Source organism: Mercenaria mercenaria, chromosome 6 (genome assembly GCF_021730395.1).
Source record: "Mercenaria mercenaria strain notata chromosome 6, MADL_Memer_1, whole genome shotgun sequence".
Taxonomy (NCBI): Eukaryota; Metazoa; Mollusca; class Bivalvia; order Venerida; family Veneridae; genus Mercenaria; species Mercenaria mercenaria.
In genome coordinates, this window is record NC_069366.1 from 42,457,661 (window position 1) to 42,480,659 (window position 22,999).

General features: G+C 37.0%; 1 protein-coding gene across 1 annotated transcript in view; it reads right to left on the reverse strand.

The window, feature by feature from the left end:
- LOC123549147 (centrosomal protein of 72 kDa-like) overlaps positions 1 to 22,999 on the reverse strand; it is a 113,979-nt gene that overhangs the window by 65,700 nt on the left and 25,280 nt on the right. Inside the window, exons 2-4 of the mRNA XM_045336992.2 lie at positions 12,373 to 12,500; positions 12,023 to 12,060; positions 9,088 to 9,242 (exon numbers count right to left, since the gene is read on the reverse strand). Of these exons, the coding sequence (XP_045192927.2) occupies positions 9,088 to 9,242; positions 12,023 to 12,060; positions 12,373 to 12,500 (321 nt within the window). The remainder of the gene's footprint in view (positions 1 to 9,087; positions 9,243 to 12,022; positions 12,061 to 12,372; positions 12,501 to 22,999) is intronic.

Genomic DNA, 22,999 nt, shown 5'->3' on the forward strand with positions numbered 1-22,999 from the left:
TTGCATGACAAAGTTTTAGACCGGACAGGAAAAAAATCCTCTTGACCTTTGATCTCAAAGTGTGACCTTGACCTTTAAGCTAGGGTATTGGGTGTTGCGCACAACACGTCGTCTCCTCATGGGAAACATTTGTGCCAAGTAATATTAAAATCCCTTCATGGATGGCAGAGTTATGGACGGGACAGGAAAAAAACTCTGTTGACCTTTGACCTCCAATTGTGACCTTGACCTTTGAGCTAGGGGTCCGGGATTTGCGCATGACACGTCGTCTCATCATGGGGAACACTTGTGCTAAGTGATATAAAAATCCCTTCATGAATGTCAGAGCTATGGACCGGACACGAAACAGACCCTGTTCATGCTACGTTAACATTTGACTGCTAAGTGTGACCTTGACCTTTGAGCTAGGGGTCTGAAAGTTGTGCACGACACATCGTCTTATTATGAAGTACAATTGTGCCAAGTAATATTAAAATCCCTTCATAGATGGGAGAGTTATGGACCGGACAGGAAAAAAGCCTTGTTGACCTTTGACCTCCAATTGTGACCTTGACCTTTAAGCTAGGGGTCCAGGTTTTGCGCATGACACGTCGTCTCCTCATGGGGAACATTTGTGCCAAGTAATACTAAAATCCCTTCAAGGATGGGAGAGTTGTGGACCGGACAGGAAAAAAGCCCTGTTGACCTTTGACCTCCAATTGTGACCTTGACCTTTGAGCTAGGGGTCCGGATTTTGCGCATGACACGTCGTCTCATCATGGGGAACATTTGCGCCAAGTAATATTAAAATCCCTTCATGGATGACAGAGTTATGGACCGGACACGAAATTGCGGATGGACGGACGGACGGACGGACGGACGGAATGACGGAAAAGTGCATTCCTATAGTCCCCGAAACTGGTTTTCAACCAGTAGGGGACTAACAAGAGCTGTCACAGGAGACAGCGCGCTCGACTATTTCGATGCTGGATAGTGAAACTGGGCACATCTGAGGAAGATGAAGCTGTCACTGGAGTGTTTAATGACTCCAATTGTGGATGAAGATATTGCTTAATTGCTTGAGTCTGTGTCAAAAATATTAAGTTATAAGAGAGATAAAGATAAAGTGTATCAAAACACTAAATAAGTACAATTCTTAGCAAAAAGAGGGCATAATTCATAAAATATTGGTGCAAGAGTTATACACCTTGTGTTATATGATGAGGGTTGATGATGTGGAACAACTACTTCAAGTTTGAATCAAATCCATTTAGTAATAACTAAGATATAGTGAAAATGTATCAAAATTAACCTTCAATTCTAAGTAAAAGTGGGCATAATTCATGAAAAATTGGTGCCAGAGTTATGCGCCTTGTGTCATATGATGTGGGTAATAAGGTGGAACAACTATTTTAAGTTTGAATCAAATTCATTCAGTAATAACTGAGATAGAGTGAAAGTGCACCAAAACTTTAACCTGAAATTCTAAGTAAAAAGGGGAGATAATTCATTAAATATTGGTGCAAGAGTTATGGCTCTTGTGTCATATGATGTAAGTGATGATGTTGAACAACTATTTTAAGTTTGAATCAAATCCATTTAGGAATAACTGAGATAGAGTGAAAGTGCATCAAAACTTTAACCTGAAATTCTAAGTAAGTGGGGGATAATTAATTAAATATTGGTACCAGAGTTATGGACCTTGTGTCATATGATGTATGATGTGGAACAACTACTTTCAGTCTGAATCAAATCCATTTCGTAATAATTAAGATAGAATTAAAGTGCACCAAAACTTTAACCTGAAATTCTAAGTAAAAAGGGGGGATAATTCATAAAATATTGGTGTGAGAGTTATGACCCTTGTGCCATATGATGTGGGTGATGATGAGGAATAACTATTTTAAGTCTGAAACAAATCCATAAAGTAATTACAGAGATAAGGAGAACTAGAAATGTGTGCATGAGACACAGATGCCCCTACTACATGACAAAGGACACAAATTTTTTCCTAGGTCAGGGGCCATAACTCCTACAATACTGAATGAATCCGGACGCGAAACCCCAGGTGCACAACCGCAAATGCTGACCAACATTCATTTAAACTTTGGTGACTCTAGGTCAAATACTTTTGGAGCTATGCGCGACACAACATTAAAATGATCAGTTTTTAACTAAGTCAGGGGCCATAACTCCTACATGACTGAGTGAATCCGGACGCGAAACCCCAGGTGCACAACTGCACATGCTGACCAACATTCCTGTAAACTTTGGTGACTGAGACTAGGTCAAATACTTTTGGAGCTACGCGCGACACAACATTAAAACAAGAGCTCGTCGAACACGAAATGCCCCCCTTGATGCATTCAGTAATTGCACAAGGAACAGAAATTATATGCTCACTGTAAACAAAAGTTCTACCATTCCGGTTTAATCTGACCTTGACCTTTAACCTATTAACCTAACGAGAGATTACAGAGTGATCTTGGCGCCATCCACTGAGCCATTTTTCAATGTTCCAAATTTCAAGACTAGCTCAAGGTCAAAATCAAGGTCAAATTTCATTTCAGTACAAAACAATGTGTATGTGGTCCAAATTTGAAAGCTGTGGCTTGAGAAATGTGAAAGCAGGTCACTAGATCAATTTCAAGGTCAAACTTCATTTCGGTAGACAGAACTATGCAAGTGCTTTAAATCTGAAGGCTGTAGCTTGAGAAGTGTGAAAGTTGGTAATATAGGTAAAAATCAATGTCAAATTTCAATTCAGAACACAAAAATATGCATGTGGTCCAAATTTGAAGCCTGTAGTGAGAAATGTGGAAGTAGGTCACTATGTCAATCTCAAGATCAAAGTTCATTTCGGTACACAAAACTATGCATGTGGTTCAAATTTGAAGGCTGTAGCTTGAGAAATGTGAAAGAAGGTCACTAGGTCAAAATCAAGGTCAAATTTTATTTCGGAACACAAAACTATGCAAGTGGTCCAAATTTGAAGCCTGTATCTTCAGAAATGTGAAAGTAGGTCACTAGGTCAATCTCAAGATCAAAGTCCATTTCAGTACACGAAACTATGCTTGTGGTTCAAATTTGAAGGCTGTAGCTTGAGAAATGTGAAAGTAGGTCACTAGGTCAAAATCAAGGTCAAATTTTAATTTGGAACAAAAAACTATGCATGTGGTCCAAATTTGAAGCCTGTACCTTCAAAAATGTGAAAGTAGGTCACTAGGTCAATAACAAGGTCAAGGTTTTTTCGGTACACAAACCTATGCATGTGGTCCAAATTTGAAGGCTGTAGCTACAGAAATGTGAAAGTAGGTCACTAGGTCAATATCAAGGTCAACTCATGTCAAGGTTCATCTTGTCACTCAAAGCTATACATGTGGTCCAAATTTGAATGATGTAAGTTATGGACATGAAGGTTCTAGGTTTTTCCCTATATAAGTCTATATGAACCATATGACCCCTGGGGCAGAGCCATATTTGACCCTAGGGGAATAATTTGAACAATCTTAGTAGAGGACCACTAGATGATGTCATATACAAACTATCAAAGCCCTAGGCCCTGTGGTTTTGGACAAGAGGTTTTTCAAAGTTTTTTCCTATATAAGTCTATATAAACCACGTGACCCCCGGGGTGGGGCCATATTTGACCCCAGGGAAATAATCTGAACAATCTTGGTAGAGGACCACTAGATTTTGCTACATACCAAATATCAAAGCCCTAGGCCCTATGGTTTTGGATAAGAAGATAAGAAACCGTTTTAACTGTTCCTGGCCAATGTGACCTTGACCTTTGACCTAATGACCTCAAAATCAATAGGGTTATCTGCTGGTCATGGCCAACCTAACTGTCAACTTTCCTGAAACTAGGCCCAAGCGTTCTAGAGTTACTGCCTGGAAACCATTTTACTGTTCCTGGTCACTGTGACCTTGACCTTTGACATACGGAACTCAAAATCAATAGGGGTCATCTGCTGGTCATGATCAACCTCCCTATCAACTTTCATGATCCTAGGCCTAAGCGTGCTTGAGTTATCATCCGGAAACCGTTTTACTGTTCAGGGTCACTGTGACCTTGACCTTTAACATACTGACCTCAAAATCAATAGGGGTCATCTGCTGGTCATACTCAACCTCCCTATCAACTTTCATGACCCTAGGCCCAAGAGTTCTTGAGTTATCATCCGGAAACCGTTTTACTATTCGGGGTCACTGTGACCTTGACCTTTGACATACAGACCTCAAAATCAAAAGGGGTCATCTGCTGGTGATGATCAACCTCCCTATCAACTTTCATGATCCTAGGCCCAAGCATTCTTGAGTTATCATCCGGAAACGGATTGGTCTACATTCCAACCGACCGACATCCGCAAAACAATATACCCCTCCTTCTTCGAAGGGGGGCATAATAACCAATTTTTTACTAAGTCAGGGGCCATAACTACTACACAACTGAATGAATCCGGACGCAAAACCCCTGGTGCACAACTACACATGCTAACCAACATTCCTGTAAAGTTTTGTGACTGTAGGTCAAATACTTTTGGAGCTAGGCGTGACACAACATTAAAATGACCAATTTTTACCAAATCAGGGGCCATAACTCCTACACGACTGAATGAATCAGGACGCGAAACCCAAAGTGCACAACTACACATGCTGACCAACATTCCTGTAAAGTTTTATGACTCTTATAATGTCAAATACTTTTGGAGCTACGCGCGACACAACATTCTCGAAAGGACAGATGGAAGGACGGACGGACAAGGGCAGATCTATATGCCCCCCACCCAAAAGTGGGGGCATAAAAAAAGAGAAAGTGTACAAAAACTTTAACCAAGGTGGGGTCGCGGAAGGACGCCGACGCCGGGTTGAGTAGGATAGCTCTCCATATAATTAGTATAGTCGAGCTAAAAATGTGCCCTCTAAGGTTTCAACAAGGTTATTCTTTGATTTGACCAGGTGACCTAGTTTTTGACCCCACATGACCCAGATAAAAATTCATACGATATTTCATGCAGAGAAACATTCTGACCAAGTTTCATGCACATCAAATGAACAAGAGTGTTAACAAGCATTCCTTCGATTTGACTGGGTGACCTAGTTTTTGACCCCATATGACCCAGTTTCAAACCTATTGGCCTAGGAATCATCAAGATAAACATTCTGACCAAGTTTCATGAAGATAGGGTCATAAATGTGGCCTAAAGAGTGTTAACAAGCTTTTCCTTTGATTTGACCTGATGACCTAGTTTCTGACCCTATATGAGCCAGTTTCAAACTTGGCCTAAAAATCATCAAGATAAACATTCTGACCAAGTTTCATGAAGACAGGGTCATAAATGGTAGGGGTGCATATCACTGAAAATAATCTATACGATATTTGTATCGATACAAAATGATTGATATTCGATATATCATATGATATTTTCTAATGGAATAATAAAAGAGTACAAGACCATATACTATAGTAGTGCAATATGAACTTAATTACTAGTGTTGATTAATCACTTTTAAGGTCGGACTATTCTGTGAAAAAATCACATGACTTGGATGCATTTGTCTTCAGGAAAATCATGCAGTCTTATGCATCTGCACCCAACATCGACCTTGTTTGTAAAAATTTGTGATGAATCACCTGCAACTGATGGATGCGGCATACAATCAATCTTGTGCGCTCTTTGCAAGTGTGCCGCGAGATTTGTAGTGTTTCCGCCCTTACTAACAATGTTTTTGATGCATAACTTGCAGTCTGCACCTCCAACAGTTTTATCAATGTACGACCAGACTTTACTTTTTTGGTAGCGGCATGCTTATGGTGGAGATTTATTCCTAATTTGTTCAGTACACTTAGAATTTGCAGACGAAAGAAAAATCACCAATGCAAAAATTACCTTATTATGGGAAGAGTTCTGTTTCGGGTACCGTATACTTACATTTTTCCAATTTTGTTGAACGCTGACTGGCCGTCAGGTGTGACGTCATAAAAAAGCATTTCCGGAGTAAACAAATTATGCTAACTGGAGGAGAACTATTACTGAGGCCATTTACCATGTAGTTAGTTTGTTTTTGATTGATATTTTGATCGATAAAGGAACGTTAGATTCGATGTATCGATCGAACCCTGAATACCGGTGTTCAATACATATCGAGAACCGGTACGCAACCCTAATAAATGGGGCCTCTAGGTTGTTAACAAGCTTTTCCTTTGATTTGACCTGATGACCTAGTTTTTGACCCGACATGACCCAGTTTCAATCCAGGCCTAGAGATCATAAGATAATCATTATGTGCAAGTTTGTATCAAATCAAAGCAAAAATGAAACCTCTATATTGCTGAAACGGCCAAAATAAAAAAAAAATTTGCCCCTTTCAGGGGCAGTACCTCTAAAACCCACGATGGAATCTAGCCAGTTTTCGAAAGAAACCGAGATCTTATTGTGACTTAAGTTGTGTGTAAATGTGGTTTAAATCAAATATATGTCACTTCTATCGTGTTCACAAGGTAAAAATTACGAAATTTTGGCTCTTTCAGGGATCGATCAGGGGCCGAAACTACAGAACCTAAGATTGGATCCAACAGATTCAACATGGAATCCAAGATTTATTGTTGTTGAAGATATTTAGCAAGTTTGTATCAAATCAAACCATAAATGAAGTCTCTAGATGGCTGCAAAAGCAAAAACAGCAAATTTTGGCCCTTTAAGGGGCCTAACTCTGGAACCCATTATGGGATCTGGCCGGTTTTCGAAAGGAATCGAGATATTATGCCAATACTAGTTGTGTGCAAGTTTCATTAAAGTTGATTGCAAAATGTTGTCTCTATCGTGTTCACAAGCCAAAAATGGCAAATTTTGGCTCTTTAAGGGGGCCGTAACTCTGGAACCCATGACGGGATCTGGTCAGTTTTCGAAAGGAACCGAGATATTATGCCAATACAAGTTGTGTTCAAGTTTTATTAAAGCTGATAGCAAAATGTGGTCTCTATCGTGTTCACAAGCCAAAACAGCAAATTTTGGCTCTTTAAGGGGCCATAACTCTGGAACCCATGATGGGTTCTGGCCAGTATTCGAAAGGAACCGAGCTATTATGCCAATACAAGTTGTGTGCAAGTTTGATTAAAGTTGATTGCAAAATGTGGTCTTATAATCGTGTTCACAAGCCAAAAATAGCAAATTTTGGCCCTTTAAGGGGCAATAACTCTAAAACACATGATGGGATCTGGCCAGTTTTCGAAAGGAACCGAGATATTATGCCAATACAAGTTTTGTACAAGTTTGATTAAAATTGCTTACAAAATGTTGTCTCTATCGTGTTCACAAGAAATTGTGGATGGACGGACGACGGGCGATCACAGAAGCTCACCAAGGTGAGCTAAAAAAATCCACTATTTGGCTAATTCAAGGACCATAACTCTGTAACTGGTGCTAAAATCTCAAGAAGATGGCCAAGTCTGCAAGGTTTCATGAATTTACATCAAATACTTTTTGAGCTAGGCATGTCATTAGGTGAAAATGTGCATTTCTGACTATTTCCTGGGCCATACCTTTGGAAAAAGGGGGTGGAGCCACATGAAAAATAGGAGGTGCGTAAGTTTATATCATGATAAAGACTCATGCAGGGTTTCATAAATTTATATGAAATACTACTTGAGCTAGGCACATCACAAGGTGAAAATGTGCATTTTTTCACTATTTCAGGGGCCATAACTCTGGAAATAGGGGAAGGAGCCAAACAAAAAATATGGCCTCTAGAGAGGTCACAAGGTTTTTCTTTTATTTCACCTACTGACCTAGTTTTTGAAGGCACATGACCCAGTTTCAAACCTGAACTAGACATCATCAAGGTGAACATTCTGATTAATTTTCATGAAGATCCATTGAAAATATGGCCTCTAGAGAGGTCACAAGGTTTTTCTATTTTTAGACCTACTGACCTAGTTTTTGATCACACGTGACCCAGTTTCGAACTTGACCTAGATATCATCAAGATGAACATTCAGACCAACTTTCATAAAAATCCCACGAAAAATGTGACCTCTAGAGTGGTCACAAGCAAAAGTTTACGGACGCACGGACGGACGGACTGACAACGGACGCTGCGCGACCACAAAAGCTCACCTTGTCACTTTGTGACATGTGAGATAAAAATCCGCTCATTAACAGAATGTGTACTGAAATATTAAAAGTTCGAAAGTATAAAAGGGAGGTAATTAAATGTTATATATATCTTGGAAACAAGCAAGGCGACCTATAGGTTTTTTTTAAACATTTTCTAGTGTTATATATGTTGAGGTATATATACAAAAAAAAAGTACATTTCTCTGTGCTGGGATTATTTTTATGTACAAAAACATTTAAATTTTACCTGGAATAACTGATACAGTTAAGGTTATTCCAGATTTTTCATGTGCGGCTGAAATTAAAATTTTAGTAAATAACATACAGGACCTGGTATTGTCAAATATCTTGGAATATTATTATTTGGCTTTTCTAGTTTTATGATTTTTGATTAACTTTTTTCGTCCATTTTTAATTAAATGACAAATAGTAGTGTTCTGAAAACAGTCAAAGTACATAATTAAATGACAAATAGTAGTGTTCTAAAAACAGTCAAAGTACAATAATTAGCAAGGCAACCAATACTTATGAAGGTTGTTTTTATTCCATTATATCTTAAAGAGCATACAAGCAAAATTTAAGAAATTCTCTGCGCTACAACTTATTCCGGGATACATCTTTAATATGAAATGACATCATTAAATGGTGACTGTACTGTGTGCGTTGGTAATATATCTTTACTTTCAAAGCTTAAGGCAAATATCAGATAAACAGTCTCACAGCTGACTGAAAATGGATTCAAGTCTATCATCAATGGTCAAAAAGAACCAACTATTTATTTGAAGACAGAATATGTTGCCTAGTTTCTGCAGGTTGGGCAGATGTGTTTAAGATATAACCTATAGTCTGTTTCTGTACTTACCTAGTTTCTGCAGGTTGGGCAGATGTGTTTAAGATATAACCTATAGTCTGTTTCTGTACTTACCTAGTTTCTGCAGGTTGGGCAGATGTGTTTAAGATATAACCTATAGTCTGTTTCTGTACTTACCTAGTTTCTGCAGGTTAGGCAGCATGTGTATGAGATATAGCCTATAGTCTGTTTCTGTGCGAGTCACTGGGTTTAAACGTAGATCAAGCTCCTTCAAGTTAGGGTTGTATTTCAATCGCTTTAACTCTTCTAAAGTTTCAATATTATTATAGTACCTGAGTGAAGTGTAAAGGAAATACTAAAAACATTCTGCAGGATTTATTACAAATTATAGAAATGAAGTTACCTTTGAAAGAAGGCAAGACATTGCTTTACTTATTTTATACAATATGTCTTGCAATAGTTGCAAACAAATTGCTTTTGTACATTTTTTTCATCATGCAAAACAATAATTTGGATTGTTGCACTCTTTAAATAACTTTTTCAACATGCACCTATATTCCAAGTTGAAAGTCAATACCTCAAATAATTTTGAAGTTGTGCTCTGGACGCAAAAATCGAAGGGCAGATTTGAACTCAATTTGTGACCTTGATCTTTGAGACAAGCTCATGTGCTCTGCATATCGTTTCATCACCACTTACATTATATGCTAAGACTGAAGTCAAAGTCTCAAATAGTAAGACTGAAGTTATATATTCTTTTATTCCACTTTTCAGTGACTGACATAACAATTATTTAAATATATACACAGAAAATATCTTACAAAATATATGAGTAATGACATTATAACATATGTAAGTACATTTACAATAGGATGATAGTTACATATACAAAGTATAATGAAAAATATTATCAAACTGTTAACAACTGAATTTGTTCAGCTCAATATATGAGGGATAAATTTGACCTGGTTCATATTCTCTGCACATCGTTATCACCACCTACCTTTATGTCAAATTTGAAGTCAATACCTTTAATGGTTACCTAGTTATGCTCCAGACACTAAATGCTACGGATGAACAGACAGGCAGACTGACAAAAAACTGGTGTATAAAAAAAAAGCCCAAGCTCCCCTACATGTATCTACAAATTTTGGAAAATTTACCCTTAATTTTTATTTATTTATTTATTTATTTGGGTTTTATGGCGCACCAACACAGTAATGAGTATAGGTCATATGGTGCCAAACAGGACTACAAATTTTGGTTCCACATCTCATTTACATCGAAATAAAAACATGAGGTATGGAATCAAATTTTGCATACCTGCTGGAATCACAGAGTTACTGCAAAACCAAGTGTTAAGACCCTATAAGTCGCCTCTTACGATCATGCAAGGGTAAGGCAGTGGTTCCAATTCTTTTCATACACAGATTGTCCCAGAACCACATGGGGTTAATAATTTTTAAGCCTACATGTAAGTTCAGGGCTCACACTGGCCTCCAAAAAATAATAGCCAACTTTTTAACCTATTAAAAAAATAATAGCCAAAACTGATGCGAACCTTTGCGAGCAATTTTTATGAAAATAAAAATAATAAACTTTAACATATATATATTTTCTTAATTGCTTTAAAAAGTTTAAGTAGGCCCCAACAGGGGTTTGTGGGAATCGGTGATTCAGGGAAATTACCTCCTAATATTGATGGTGGGGTCCCACTATAAATGTTTAAAATGCTATATATTCTGATGGATTTTGAAGGCATTTACAGGACATGTATTTAGTTTGTGTAAGGCTGAGCTGAAATGGTTGATAGTGACTGACATTGTGGACTGGGCAATGACTCAATTAGCCCCATTCATGCACACACAATATCAGCACAGTTGCACACAATGGAAAGTTTACCAAATCTTTGAGTATCAATCATGTTTATACTTTTTCTTTATATATATCAAAAGTATTTTCATGATTCTTTTGACCACAACTGCACTTAAATTGCCCGAAAAGAACAAAACAATCGGGTCACGAAAATACATGATATTTGACATCTATTCACACTACTGAATTACAGGTTTTCTGTCAACAAGTTTTTGATGTTTTATTCAATAAATATTCTAATTTTTTTAAGTGTTTAAGAATGTTTTTACTTATGCTAATGACAGTATGCAAGCAAATTTATTTGTTGAATTTTTTTAGCTTGCCCGTATCGGCCATGTTTCTAAATATAGATGGGTTTCCCGATCATTTCTTGGTTTAATGTGCAAAACAAATATTTATTATGCCAGAATTGTCTCAGTAAAAAAAAATAAACCATTAAAAATATCTGGCCTGTAATATTTCAACACATTCGCGTTCTTTTTAAATTCTGGAAATTCGAAAAAAATAAGATTTTTTTTCACTTCGAACAATTGCATTTCAAATGAAAAACACATATAGATCTAACCTAGATTCTGATTAAAGATATTTTGAAATCATCCACAGTTAGGTCAGTTTACAATATTTTTTACAGATAATTAAATTAGCAATAGATCTAACTAAAGACGGCAATTTCTGTTTTAGGAAACTGCCGGTACAAATTGGTTTAAGTCTGCCGAATATAGAGTTGAAGAAAATTTGCGTTGGTGCTTGAAAATGTTCCCAAAAAGTAGCCCAGTTCAATCTGATTGATAGCTAGATTAGTAAGATTGACTCCGGTTATAATAGTTTAACTGTCGTCTGCATCCTACCGCATTAGGCAATGTTATCGGCATAGTTGACACAAGTTTGGAATACACGAGTTAATAAACAGTAAGCTTTATCGATTTTCTATGCTAGCTGATCGCAAGTTACTGTCTCACTTGGTATAATTATTTATGTAGCTATTAAATAAAATAATCGCCAGTTCCTGTTGCCAAAATGAAAAAATATTCGCCATTTACATAAAATAATCGCAAATGGCGACTGACAGCGTGAGCCCTGTTGTAACTAAATGACCTGAAATATAAAACTAGACACTTTTCTATAATGTATGTTATATATAAAATTTCACATGCCGGTCGGGTTCTTTCTGGCAACTTATCACAAGTTACTTGTCTCAAAAATATCTAAGACTTTGAAATATAAATAGTAAGGATACAGATTTAACTTTTCCAAAAGCTTCAAGTGTTCCAAACCCTGAAAATTGAAGAAACAATCAAAATAATATATCAACTCAGATTGGATGAAAAGTGCACCATTAGAAAGTTTTTTATGAATCAAACTCTTATGTCCTAAGACAATTTAAAATCCAACAGTGAATTTTAAAGTCATGAATTGTACAAAATTTGTGACAGCCAATATTTGGGGCAAACAAAAATGAAAAAAAAAAACTGGAAAATATCTTGGATCCTGCTACATCAGAACTGTTTAAAACCTCTGGAAATTTTAGTAATCTTTAATAAACATGATTATGTAAAAAGAAAATGGACACTTGCTAGAGAAACATACCTGCAAACTGGATATATTGTTCCTGGACAGATCAAGATGTTTAAGTCTGGAAAACTTGCGTAGAGATGTTCCAAGACTGACAACCTTCTCATGGTAGGTACCTGGTAGAGCAAGAGATTTAACATCCTCTGTAACAGAAAATAGGAATATTTCAAGATCACATGTTTGTATTTAGGCCTTATTAAGGTGATCAATAATATTTGATAGTACTGATAATATCAAATAGATATTTATTATTTGAAAAGGATTAATACACAATTAAACTAGAGCTATCACTAAAGGTGATGAATGTACCCTCCGCATGCGCTGACACAGTACATTGCAATTTGACGCATACAAGACTGCATAATTATGTGGACTGTATGTATATAGACTGTATGTATACAGTATAGTAACAAAAAACAAAGTCCCATAACTATGCAGAATATTTATCTAAAAGAATGTTACATGCACCATGCACAACTAGGGTTTGTACTGATCACTTGTGTGAAGTTTCATTAAATTGTGTGCAAGGGTTTGGTAGATTAGGCTCGCACAAGACTGCATATGCAGACTGTATGTACATAGTATGTTAACAAGAAACAAAGTCCCATAACTCTGCAATTTTTGTCGCTGAAAGAACCTAACATGCCCCATGCACAACTACTGTTGTTACTGATTACTTGTGTGAAGTTTCATTAAATTGTGTCAAGGGGATGAGGAGAGATGGTGTGCACAAGATTGTGTCTATGTATCAGGGATGTGCCTAATTATAATTGTAATTTAATTAATTATAATTAATTACAAATTTTGATTTAATTGAAAATAATGAATAATTAAGCACAAACTAAATTAAAGTAATTGAAATTAACTAATTACTGACTTAGATTTGGGTTGTAATTGTCAATTAAATCTAACTAGAGCTATCACTAAAGGTGATGAATGTACCCCCCCCCCCCCCCCCCCCCCCCCCCCCCCCCCCCCCCCCGCATGCACTGACACAGTACATTGCAATTTGACGCACACAAGACTGCATAATTATGTGGACTGTATGTATACAGTATAGTTACAAAAAACAAAATCCCATAACTATGCAGAATATTTATCTAAAAGAATGTAACATGCACCATGCACAACTAGGGTTTGACTGATCACTTGTGTGAAGTTTCATTAAATTGTGCGCAAGGGTTTGGTAGATTAGGCACGCACAAGATTGCATATGCAGACTGTATGTACATAGTATGTTAACAAGAAACAAAGTCCCATAACTCTGCAATTTTTGTCGCTGAAAGAACCTAACATGCCCCATGCACAACTACTGTTGTTACTGATTACCTGTGTGAAGTTTCATTAAATTGTGTCAAGGGGATGAGGAGAGATGGTGCGCACAAGATTGTGTCTATGTATATAGTATAGTAACAAAAAAACAAAGTCCCATAACTCTGCAAAAAAAATTTCTGAAAGAACCTAACATGCCCAATGCACAACTACTGTTGTTACTGATCACTTGTGTGAAGTTTCATTAAATTGTGTCAAGGGGATGAGGAGAGATGGTGCGCACAAGATTGTGTCTATGTATATAGTATAGTAACAAAAAAACAAAGTCCCATAACCCTGCAAATTTTTTTTTCTGAAAGAACCTAACATGCCCCATGCACAACCACTGTTGTTACTGATCACTTGCGTGAAGTTTCATTAAATTGTGTCAAAGGGATGAAGAGAGATGGTGCCACAAGATTGTGTCTATGTATATAGTATAGTAACAAAAAAACAAAGTCCCATAACTCTGCAAATTTTTTTTTCTAAAAGAACCTAACATGCCCCATGCACAACTACTGTTGGTACTGATCACTTGTGTGAAGTTTCATTAAACTGTGTCAAGGGGATGAGGAGAGATGGTGCGCACAAGATTGTGTCTATGTATATACTATATAGTATAGTAGCAAAAAAACAAAGTCCCATAACTCTGCAAATTTTTTTTCTAAAAGAACCTAACATGCCCCATGCACAACTACTGTTGGTACTGATCACTTGTGTGAAGTTTCATTAAATTCTGTCAAGGGGATAAGGAGAGATGGTGCGCACCACATTGCGTCTACGGACAGACGGACAGACAGACAGACGGACAGATGGACAGACAGACAGACGGACAGACAGACAGACAGACAGACAACCTGAAACCAGTATACCCTCCCTTACAACTTTGTTGTCGGGGGGTACAATTACTTTCAGTTACTTTGGCTTTTTTACTGATCAATGGGCGTGTAAAATTTTCACAGTGACAGTAAATAGCAAGATTGTGTCTATGTATATAGTATAGTAACAAAAAAACAAAGTCCCATAACTCTGCAAAACTTTTTTCTGAAAGAACCTAACATGCCCAATGCACAACTACTGTTGGTACTGATCACTTGTGTGAAGTTTCATTAAATTGTGTCAAGGGGATGAGGAGAGATGGTGCGCACAAGATTGTGTCTATGTATATAGTATAGTTACAAAAAAAACAAAGTCCCATAACTCTGCAAATTTTTTTTTCTAAAAGAACTTAACATGCCCCATGCACAACTACTGTTGGTACTGATCACTTGTGTGAAGTTTCATTAAATTGTGTCAAGGGGATGAGGAGAGATGGTGCGCACAAGATTGTGTCTATGTATATAGTATAGTAACAAAAAAACAAAGTCCCATAACTCTGCAAATTTTTTTTCTAAAACAACCTAACATGCCCCATGCACAACTACTGTTGGTACTGATCACTTGTGTGAAGTTTCATTAAATTGTGTCAAGGGGATGAGGAGAGATGGTGCGCACAAGATTGTGTCTATGTATATAGTATAGTAACAAAAAGACAAAGTCCCATAACTCTGCACTTTTTTTTTTCTAAAAGAACCTAACATGCCCCATGCACAACTACTGTTGGTACTGATCACTTGTGTGAAGTTTCATTAAATTCTGTCAAGGGGATAAGGAGAGATGGTGCGCACAAGATTGCGTCTACGGACAGACGGCCAGATGGACAGACAGACAGATGGACAGACTGACAGACAGACAACCTGAAACCAGTATAGCCCCCCCTTACAACTTTGTTGTCAGGGGGTACAAATATTGTTTCATAATATAACAGAGCTTTAAACCACCAACTGCCATATAATTTATACAAGAGGGCCATGATGGCCCTATATCGCTCACCTGTTATCATTGCACTTAAGGACAAGTCTTCAAGGTCAAAAGATCATAATAGAAATCAATCAAAAGAATTATGAGAGAATATAGTTGAAATTTTCTTTAAGTAACTTTAAAAACAAGATTTGAAAACTCTTTGTAGCGGTCCACTAGGCAATGCTACATGTCAAATATCTAAGCTCTTCTGGTTTATTTTTAGAAAATTTTGAAGATTTTTTTATGTACAATCAAGTAAACCCATGGGGCAGGGTCAATTTGACCCCAGGGGTCATGATTTGAATAAACTTTGTAAAAGTCTAATAGGCAATGCTACATGTCAAATATCTAAGATCTAGGCCTTCTGGTTTATTTTTAGAATTTTTCTTTAAGATTTTCCTATGTAAAATCAAGTGACACCTAGGGCGGAGTCAATTTTGACCCCGGGGGACAAGGTTTGAACAAATTTTGTAGAGGTCCACTAGGCAATGCTACATGTTAAATATCTAGTCTCTAGGCCTTCTAGTTTATTTTTATTTATTTTTTTTTGGATTTAACGTCGCACCGACACATGATAGGTCATATGGCGACTTTCCAGCTTTAATGGTGGAGGAAGACCCCATGTGCCCCTCCGTGCATTATTTCATCACGAGCGGGCACCTGGGTAGAACCACCGACCTTCCGTAAGCCAGCTGGATGGCTTCCTCACATGAAGAATTCAACACCCCGAGTGAGGCTCGAACCCGCATCGATGAGGGGCAAGTGATTTGAAGTCAGCGACCGTAACCACTCGGCCACGGAGGCCCCAGTTTATTTTTAGAAATTTTTTGAAGATTTTCCTATGTAAAGTCAAGTGACCCCTAAGGCGGGGTCAAATTTGACCCCCGGGTCATAATTTGAACAACTTTTGTAGAGGTCCACTAGGCAATGCTACATGTCAAATATCTAAGCTCTAGGGCTTCTGGTTTTTGAGAAGAAGATTTTTAAAATTTTTTCTATGTAAAATCAAGTGACCCCTGGGGCAGGGTCAATTTTGACCCCGGGAGCCATGATTTGAACAAATTTTGTAGAGGTCCACTAGGCAATGCTACATGTGAAATATCTAAGCTCTAGGCCTTCTGGTTTATTTTTAGAAATTTTTTGAAGATTTTCCTATGTAAAATCAAGTGACCCCTGGGGCGGGGTCAATTTTGACCCCAGGGTCATGATTTGAACAATTTTAGTAGAGGTCCACTAGGCAATGCTACATGTCAAATATCTAAGCTCTAAGGCTTCTGGTTTTTGAGAAGAAGATTTTTTAAGATTTTCTTATGTAAAATCAAGTGACCCCTGGGGCGGGGTCAATTTTGACCCCGGGGTCATGATTTGAACAAACTTGGTAGAGGTCCACTAGGCAATGCTTCACACCAAATATCTAAGCTCTAGGGCTTCTGGTTTTTGAGAAGAAGATTTTTAAAGTTTTTCCTTTCGGTTGCCATGGCAACCAGTGTTCTGCATGGAATTCAATTCTTTGAACAATTTTGAAAGGGGGCCATCCAAGGAACATCCCTGTGAAGTTTTATCAAAATTGGCCTGTTGGTTTAGGAGGAGATGTTGTTTAAAGGAAAGTGTGGACGGACGACGGACGGACGGACGCCAGACGGTGAGCGATCACAATACCTCACCCTGAGCACTTTGTGCTCAGGTGAGCTAAAAAGCCAGAAGATGGTGCTGGGGCAGGTTTTTATTTAAATTAAACATGCTTCACATCAGAGAGCCCTTTTTAAAAATTCTAAACAAACTACTGAAACAAGAGGGCCAAGATGGCCCTAGGTCGCTCACCTAAGAAACACACCATAACAGTGTAAAACATGTTTGACCTTGTGATTTCATGGAAACAAATATTCTGACCAATTTTCATTAAGATTGAACCAAAAAATTGGTCTCTTGCGATAAAACAAGCATTTTCTTAGATATGACCTAGTTTTTGACCCTAGATAACCCATGTTCAAACTCGACCTAGATTTTATCAAGGCAATCATTCTGACCAAAATTCATGAAGATCAATTGAAAAATACAGCCTCTATCACATACACAAGTTTTTCTTTGATTTGACCAAGTGACCTGTTTTTGACCTCAGATGACCCATATTCAAATTCGACCTAGAATTCATTAAGGCAATCATCCTGACCAAATTTCATAAAAATCAATTGAAAAAAAAACAGTCTCTATCGCATACACAAGGTTTTTCTTTAATTTGACCTAGTGACCTAGTTTTTGACCTCAGATAACCCATATTCAAACTTGACCTAGATTTCATCAAGGCAATCACTCTGACCAAATTTCATGAAGATCAATTGAAAAATACATCCTCTATTGCATACACAATGTTTTTCTTCGATTTGACCTAGTGACCTAGTTTTTGACCCCAGATGACCCATTTTCGAACTCGGCCTAGATTTTATCAAGGTAATCATTCTGGCTAAATTTCATGAAGATCAATTGAAAAATACAGCCTCTATTGCATACACAAGGTTTTCCTTTGATTTGACCTAGTGACCTAGGTTTTGATCCCATATGACCCATTTTCGAAACTGGCCTAAATTTCATCAAGCTAATCATTATGACCAAAATTCATGAAGATCAATTGAAAAATACAGCCTCTATTGCATACACAAGGTTTTTCCTTGATTTGACCTAGTGACCTAGGCAATCATTCTGACCAAAATTCATGAAGATCAATTGAAAAATACAGCCTCTATCACATACACAAGTTTTTCTTTGATTTGACCAAGTGACCTAGTTTTTGACCTCAGATGACCCATTTTCGAACTCGGCCTAGATTTCATCAAGGTAATCATTCTGACCAAAATTCATGAAGATCAATTGAAAAAAACCGCCTCTATCGCATACACAAGGTTTTTCTTTGATTTGACCTAGTGACCTAGTTTATGACCCGAGATGACCCATTTTCGAACTCCGCCTAGACTTCATCAAGGCAATCATTCTGACCAATATTCACGAAGATCAATTGAAAAATACAGCCTCTTATCGCATACACAAGGTTTTTCTTTGATTTGACCTAGTGACCTAGTTTTTGAACCGAGATGACCCATTTTCGAACTCGGCCTAGATTTCATCAAGGTTATCATTCTTACCAATACTCATGAAGAATAATTGAAAAATACAGCCTCTATCGCATACACAAGGTTTTTCTTTGGTTTGACCTAATGACCTAGTTTTTGACCCGAGATGACCCATTTTCGAATTCGGCTTATATTTCATTGCATTGCTCAGGTGAGCTAAAAACTAGAGTTGTCACAGGTGTGACGAATTATACCCCCACAATATGGCCTTGTCACAGAACTAAGCCAATGTCAAAGCTGAACTTACTTGACCTTTGACCTACTGACCTCAAAATCAAGTTTCAAGATCCTCGGCCCAAGCGTTCTCAAGTTAAAAAAAAGTTTAAATGTTCTAGGTCACTCTGACCTTTGACCTTTGGAACTCAAAATCATTAAAGGTCATCTGCTGGTCATGACCAACCTCCCTATTAAGTTTCGTGATCCTAGTCCCAAGCGTTCTGAAGTTATTGTCCGGAAACAGTTTAAATCTTCCGAGTCGCTGTGACCTTGACTTTTGACCTACTGACCTCAAAATCAACAGGGGTCATCTGCTGGTGCTAACCAACCTCCCTATCAATTTTCATGATCCTAGGCCCAAGCATTCTCAAGTTATCTTCCAGAAACTGTTTAACTGTTTTGTATTATTGTGACCTTGACCTTTGACCTACTAGCCTCAAAGTCTAAAGTGACCTGTATTCAATCATGTAACACCTGTGTACAAAAATTTATGATCCTAGACCCAAGCGTTCTAAAGTTATCATCCGGAAACCGTTTAACTGTTCCAAGTCACTGTGACCTTTACTTTTGACCTACTGACCTCAAAATAGAACTTGACCAGTATTTCATAATGTTACACCTGTGTACTAAAATTCATGATCCTAGGCCCAAGCGTTCTCAAGTTATCATCCGAAAACCATTTAACTGTTCCGAGTCACTGTGACCTTGACCTTTGACATACAGACCTCAAAGTGGAACTTGACCTGTGTTTTATGATGTTACATCTGTGTACCAAAAATTATTTAAATCGGTCAAGCCTTTCATGAGTTATCATCCGGAAACCGTTTTACTGTTCAGGCTCACTGTGACCTTGACCTTTGACCTACTGATCCCAAATTCGAACTTGACCTGTACTTTCTGATGTTGCACCTGTGTACCACAAATTATTTAAATTGGTCAAGCTTTTCAAGAGTTATCATCCGGAAACCATGAAAACCAACGGACCGACTAACCAACCAACCGCCAAGCTCATTCTATATACCCCCCCACTCAAACTTCGTTTTGTGGGAGTATAAAAAGTTATAAACAAGAGGGTCATGATGACCCTGGATCGCTCACCTGAGTAATGTGAGCTACATGTCCCAAATGTCAAACTGACGATAAAATATTAAGAAAGTCAGCAGGTCACATTCATGGTCAATGAAATTCAGTTTTAAGATTTGTGTGCAAAACTGTGTATGTCATCAAAATTTCAAGGCTGTATCTTAAACAAGAGGACCATGATGGTCCTGAATCGCTCACCTCTTCCCACATGACCCAGTTTTGAGTATGATGTCGTTTTTTCTATTATTTGCCACAGTGACCTAGTTTTTGAGCTCCTGTGACCCAGTTTTAAACTTGACATAGATATTATCAAGATAAAAATTCTGACCAATTTTCATGAAGATCCACTGAAAAATATGGTCTCTAGACAGGTCACAAGGTTTTTCTATTATTTGACCTATTGACCTAGTTTTCAAAGGTACGTGACACTGTTTTGAACTTTAACTAGATATCATCAAGGTGAACATTCTCACTAATTTTCATGAAGATCTCATGAAAAATATGGCCTCTAGAGAGGTCACAAGGTTTTTCTATTTTTATACCTACTGGCCTAGTTTTTGACCGCACGTGACCTAGTTTCGAAACTGAACTAGATATCATCAAGGTGAACATTCAGATCAATTTTCATGAAGATCCATGAAAAATATGGCCTCTAGAGAGGTCAAAAGATTTTTCTAATTTTAGACCTACTGACCTAGTTTTTGACCGCAGTTGACCCAGTTTCAAACTTGACCTAGATATCATCAAGATGAACATTCAGACCAACTTTCATACAGATCCCATGAAAAGTATGGCCTCCAGAGAGGTAACAAGCTTTTTTTATTATTTGATCTACTGACCTAGTTTTTTAAGGCACGTGACCCAGTTTCAAACATGAGCTAGATATCATCAAGGTGAACATTCTGACCAATTTTCATGAAGATCCATTCAAGGGTATGGCCTCTAGAGAGGTCACAAGGTTTTTCTATTTCAAGACCTACTGACCTAGTTTTTGATAGCAGTTGACCCAGTTTTGAAACCTGACCTATATATCATCAAGATAAACATTCAGACCAACTTTCATACAGATCCCATGAAAAATATGGCCTCTAGAGAGGTCACAATGTTTTTTCATTATTTGACCTACTGACCTACTTTTTGAAGGCACGTGACCCATTTTCAAACTTGAACTAGATATCCTCAAGTTGAACATTCAGACCAACTTTCATACAGATCCCATGAAAAATATGGCCTTTAGAGAGGTCACAAGGTTTTTCTATTATCTGACCTACTGACCTAGTTTTTGATGGCACGTAACCCAGTTTTAGATATCATCAAGGTGAACGTTCTGACCAATTTTCATGAAGATCTTGTGCAATATATGGCCTCTAGAGAGGTCACAAGGTTTTTCTATTTTTAGACCTACTGACCTAGTTTTTGAAGGCATGTGACCCAGTTTCGAACTTGACCTAGATATCATCAAGGTGAATATTCTCAGGGGTCACACTGGGAATTTTTTTCTCTGAGCCACAACTTTTTCCAAAGATAAAATTATGAGGCCAACAACGGCGAAGCGCATAGCACTGACGTTCTTGTAGGACTACATTATATGTACCAAAGTACTCCTACTACTCAAGAAATTAATGTAGTTATTACAAATAGCTTTTTAAAGGGTTTTTAAGGATAGTAACCCTTTAAAAAGCTATTTAGAAAATCAATTTGTGTTAATTTCTAAAATTATCATTTTTATAAACATCTGCCATTTAATAAAAAAAATCTGAAAATCACATTTAAAATAAAGATGTCAAAAAAAGAAAAAAAATTGTTTAAAAAAAACAGTGTCTTATTTTGTATATTGCCTATAAGTGGATAGGGTTCGATGCTTTCGCATGTTTTATTCTCGAAAAATACTTCAAAATAAGAGCTTCTTTTGCAACAGTTGTCATATTTTTCTTAAAGGCGGATAATCAGATTTAGGCCATGTAACGGATTTGTTCGAAACTTTAGCATCTGATCATTTACGTTCACATAACACTCAAAACAAATTAGATTTTCACTGGAGGTATTTTTAAAATTTCATTTTCCTATCCTGGTTGCCCAACCAAGATAAAGTTATTTTATCATAAGTATAAATTTGATAAACATACTTTGCCTAAGGAAATGTATAAATATTAGACATATTGTAATATACTTGTAAAATATTTGCATTAAAAATTATGTATTTAGATGGAATTCATTAGAAACGCAAGTTTGAAAAATTATTATTACCTCCCTTTGCCTATCTTGGTTGCGCAACCAAGACAGATTGGAAATAAATGAATTCAGAAGCTACACACAGCTTTTAAACTTGCATTTTGGTTCAGATTGTTCAATAGTTGATATGTCTATCAAATGCAAATGTAAAACAAGACATTGTATCGAAATAAAAAGAAATACCCAGCTTTTTATATACTTTCATATTAAAGGGGAGTAATTACAAAATTTTATAAAAATAATAAAATATACATTTCAAATAGGAATCTAACTCTATGTAATCGGTCTTTTTGTTCCTTAAATAATTCTCTACCAGAATATACAACAAGAGGGCCACGATGGCCCTATATCGCTCACCTGTTATCATTGCACTTGAGGACAAGAAGGTCCTCAGAAAAAATATCTAAGTCTAAAGGACAGTAACAACAAAGGGAAGAAATTTAACCGAAAAGAAAAAAAAATTCTTACAAGGTACAGATATATCAAAATACACCTAAAAATTGGAGGTACCATCCATAACAATAAAAAAGTTACTAAAAATAAGCTATTTATAGTAACGTAAAAGGGAAGTAATTAAAAAAAAAAAAAAATTGTAAGTGAACAAAAGAAGGATCTGCCAAATAAATCTGTTGACATAAATGAAATTTCAGATCAGTGTCTTCATTAGTTACGGAGATATACCCATTTTAATTTGAAATAAAGGGAGGTAATCTGAGGTAAAATCAGTCCATAGTTATCTACCCTGATTGGCTCAGTCCAACTAATGACAATAATGAAATTTCAAATAAGTCCTATAAGTACTAACTGATATAAATCCATTTTGATTACAATCA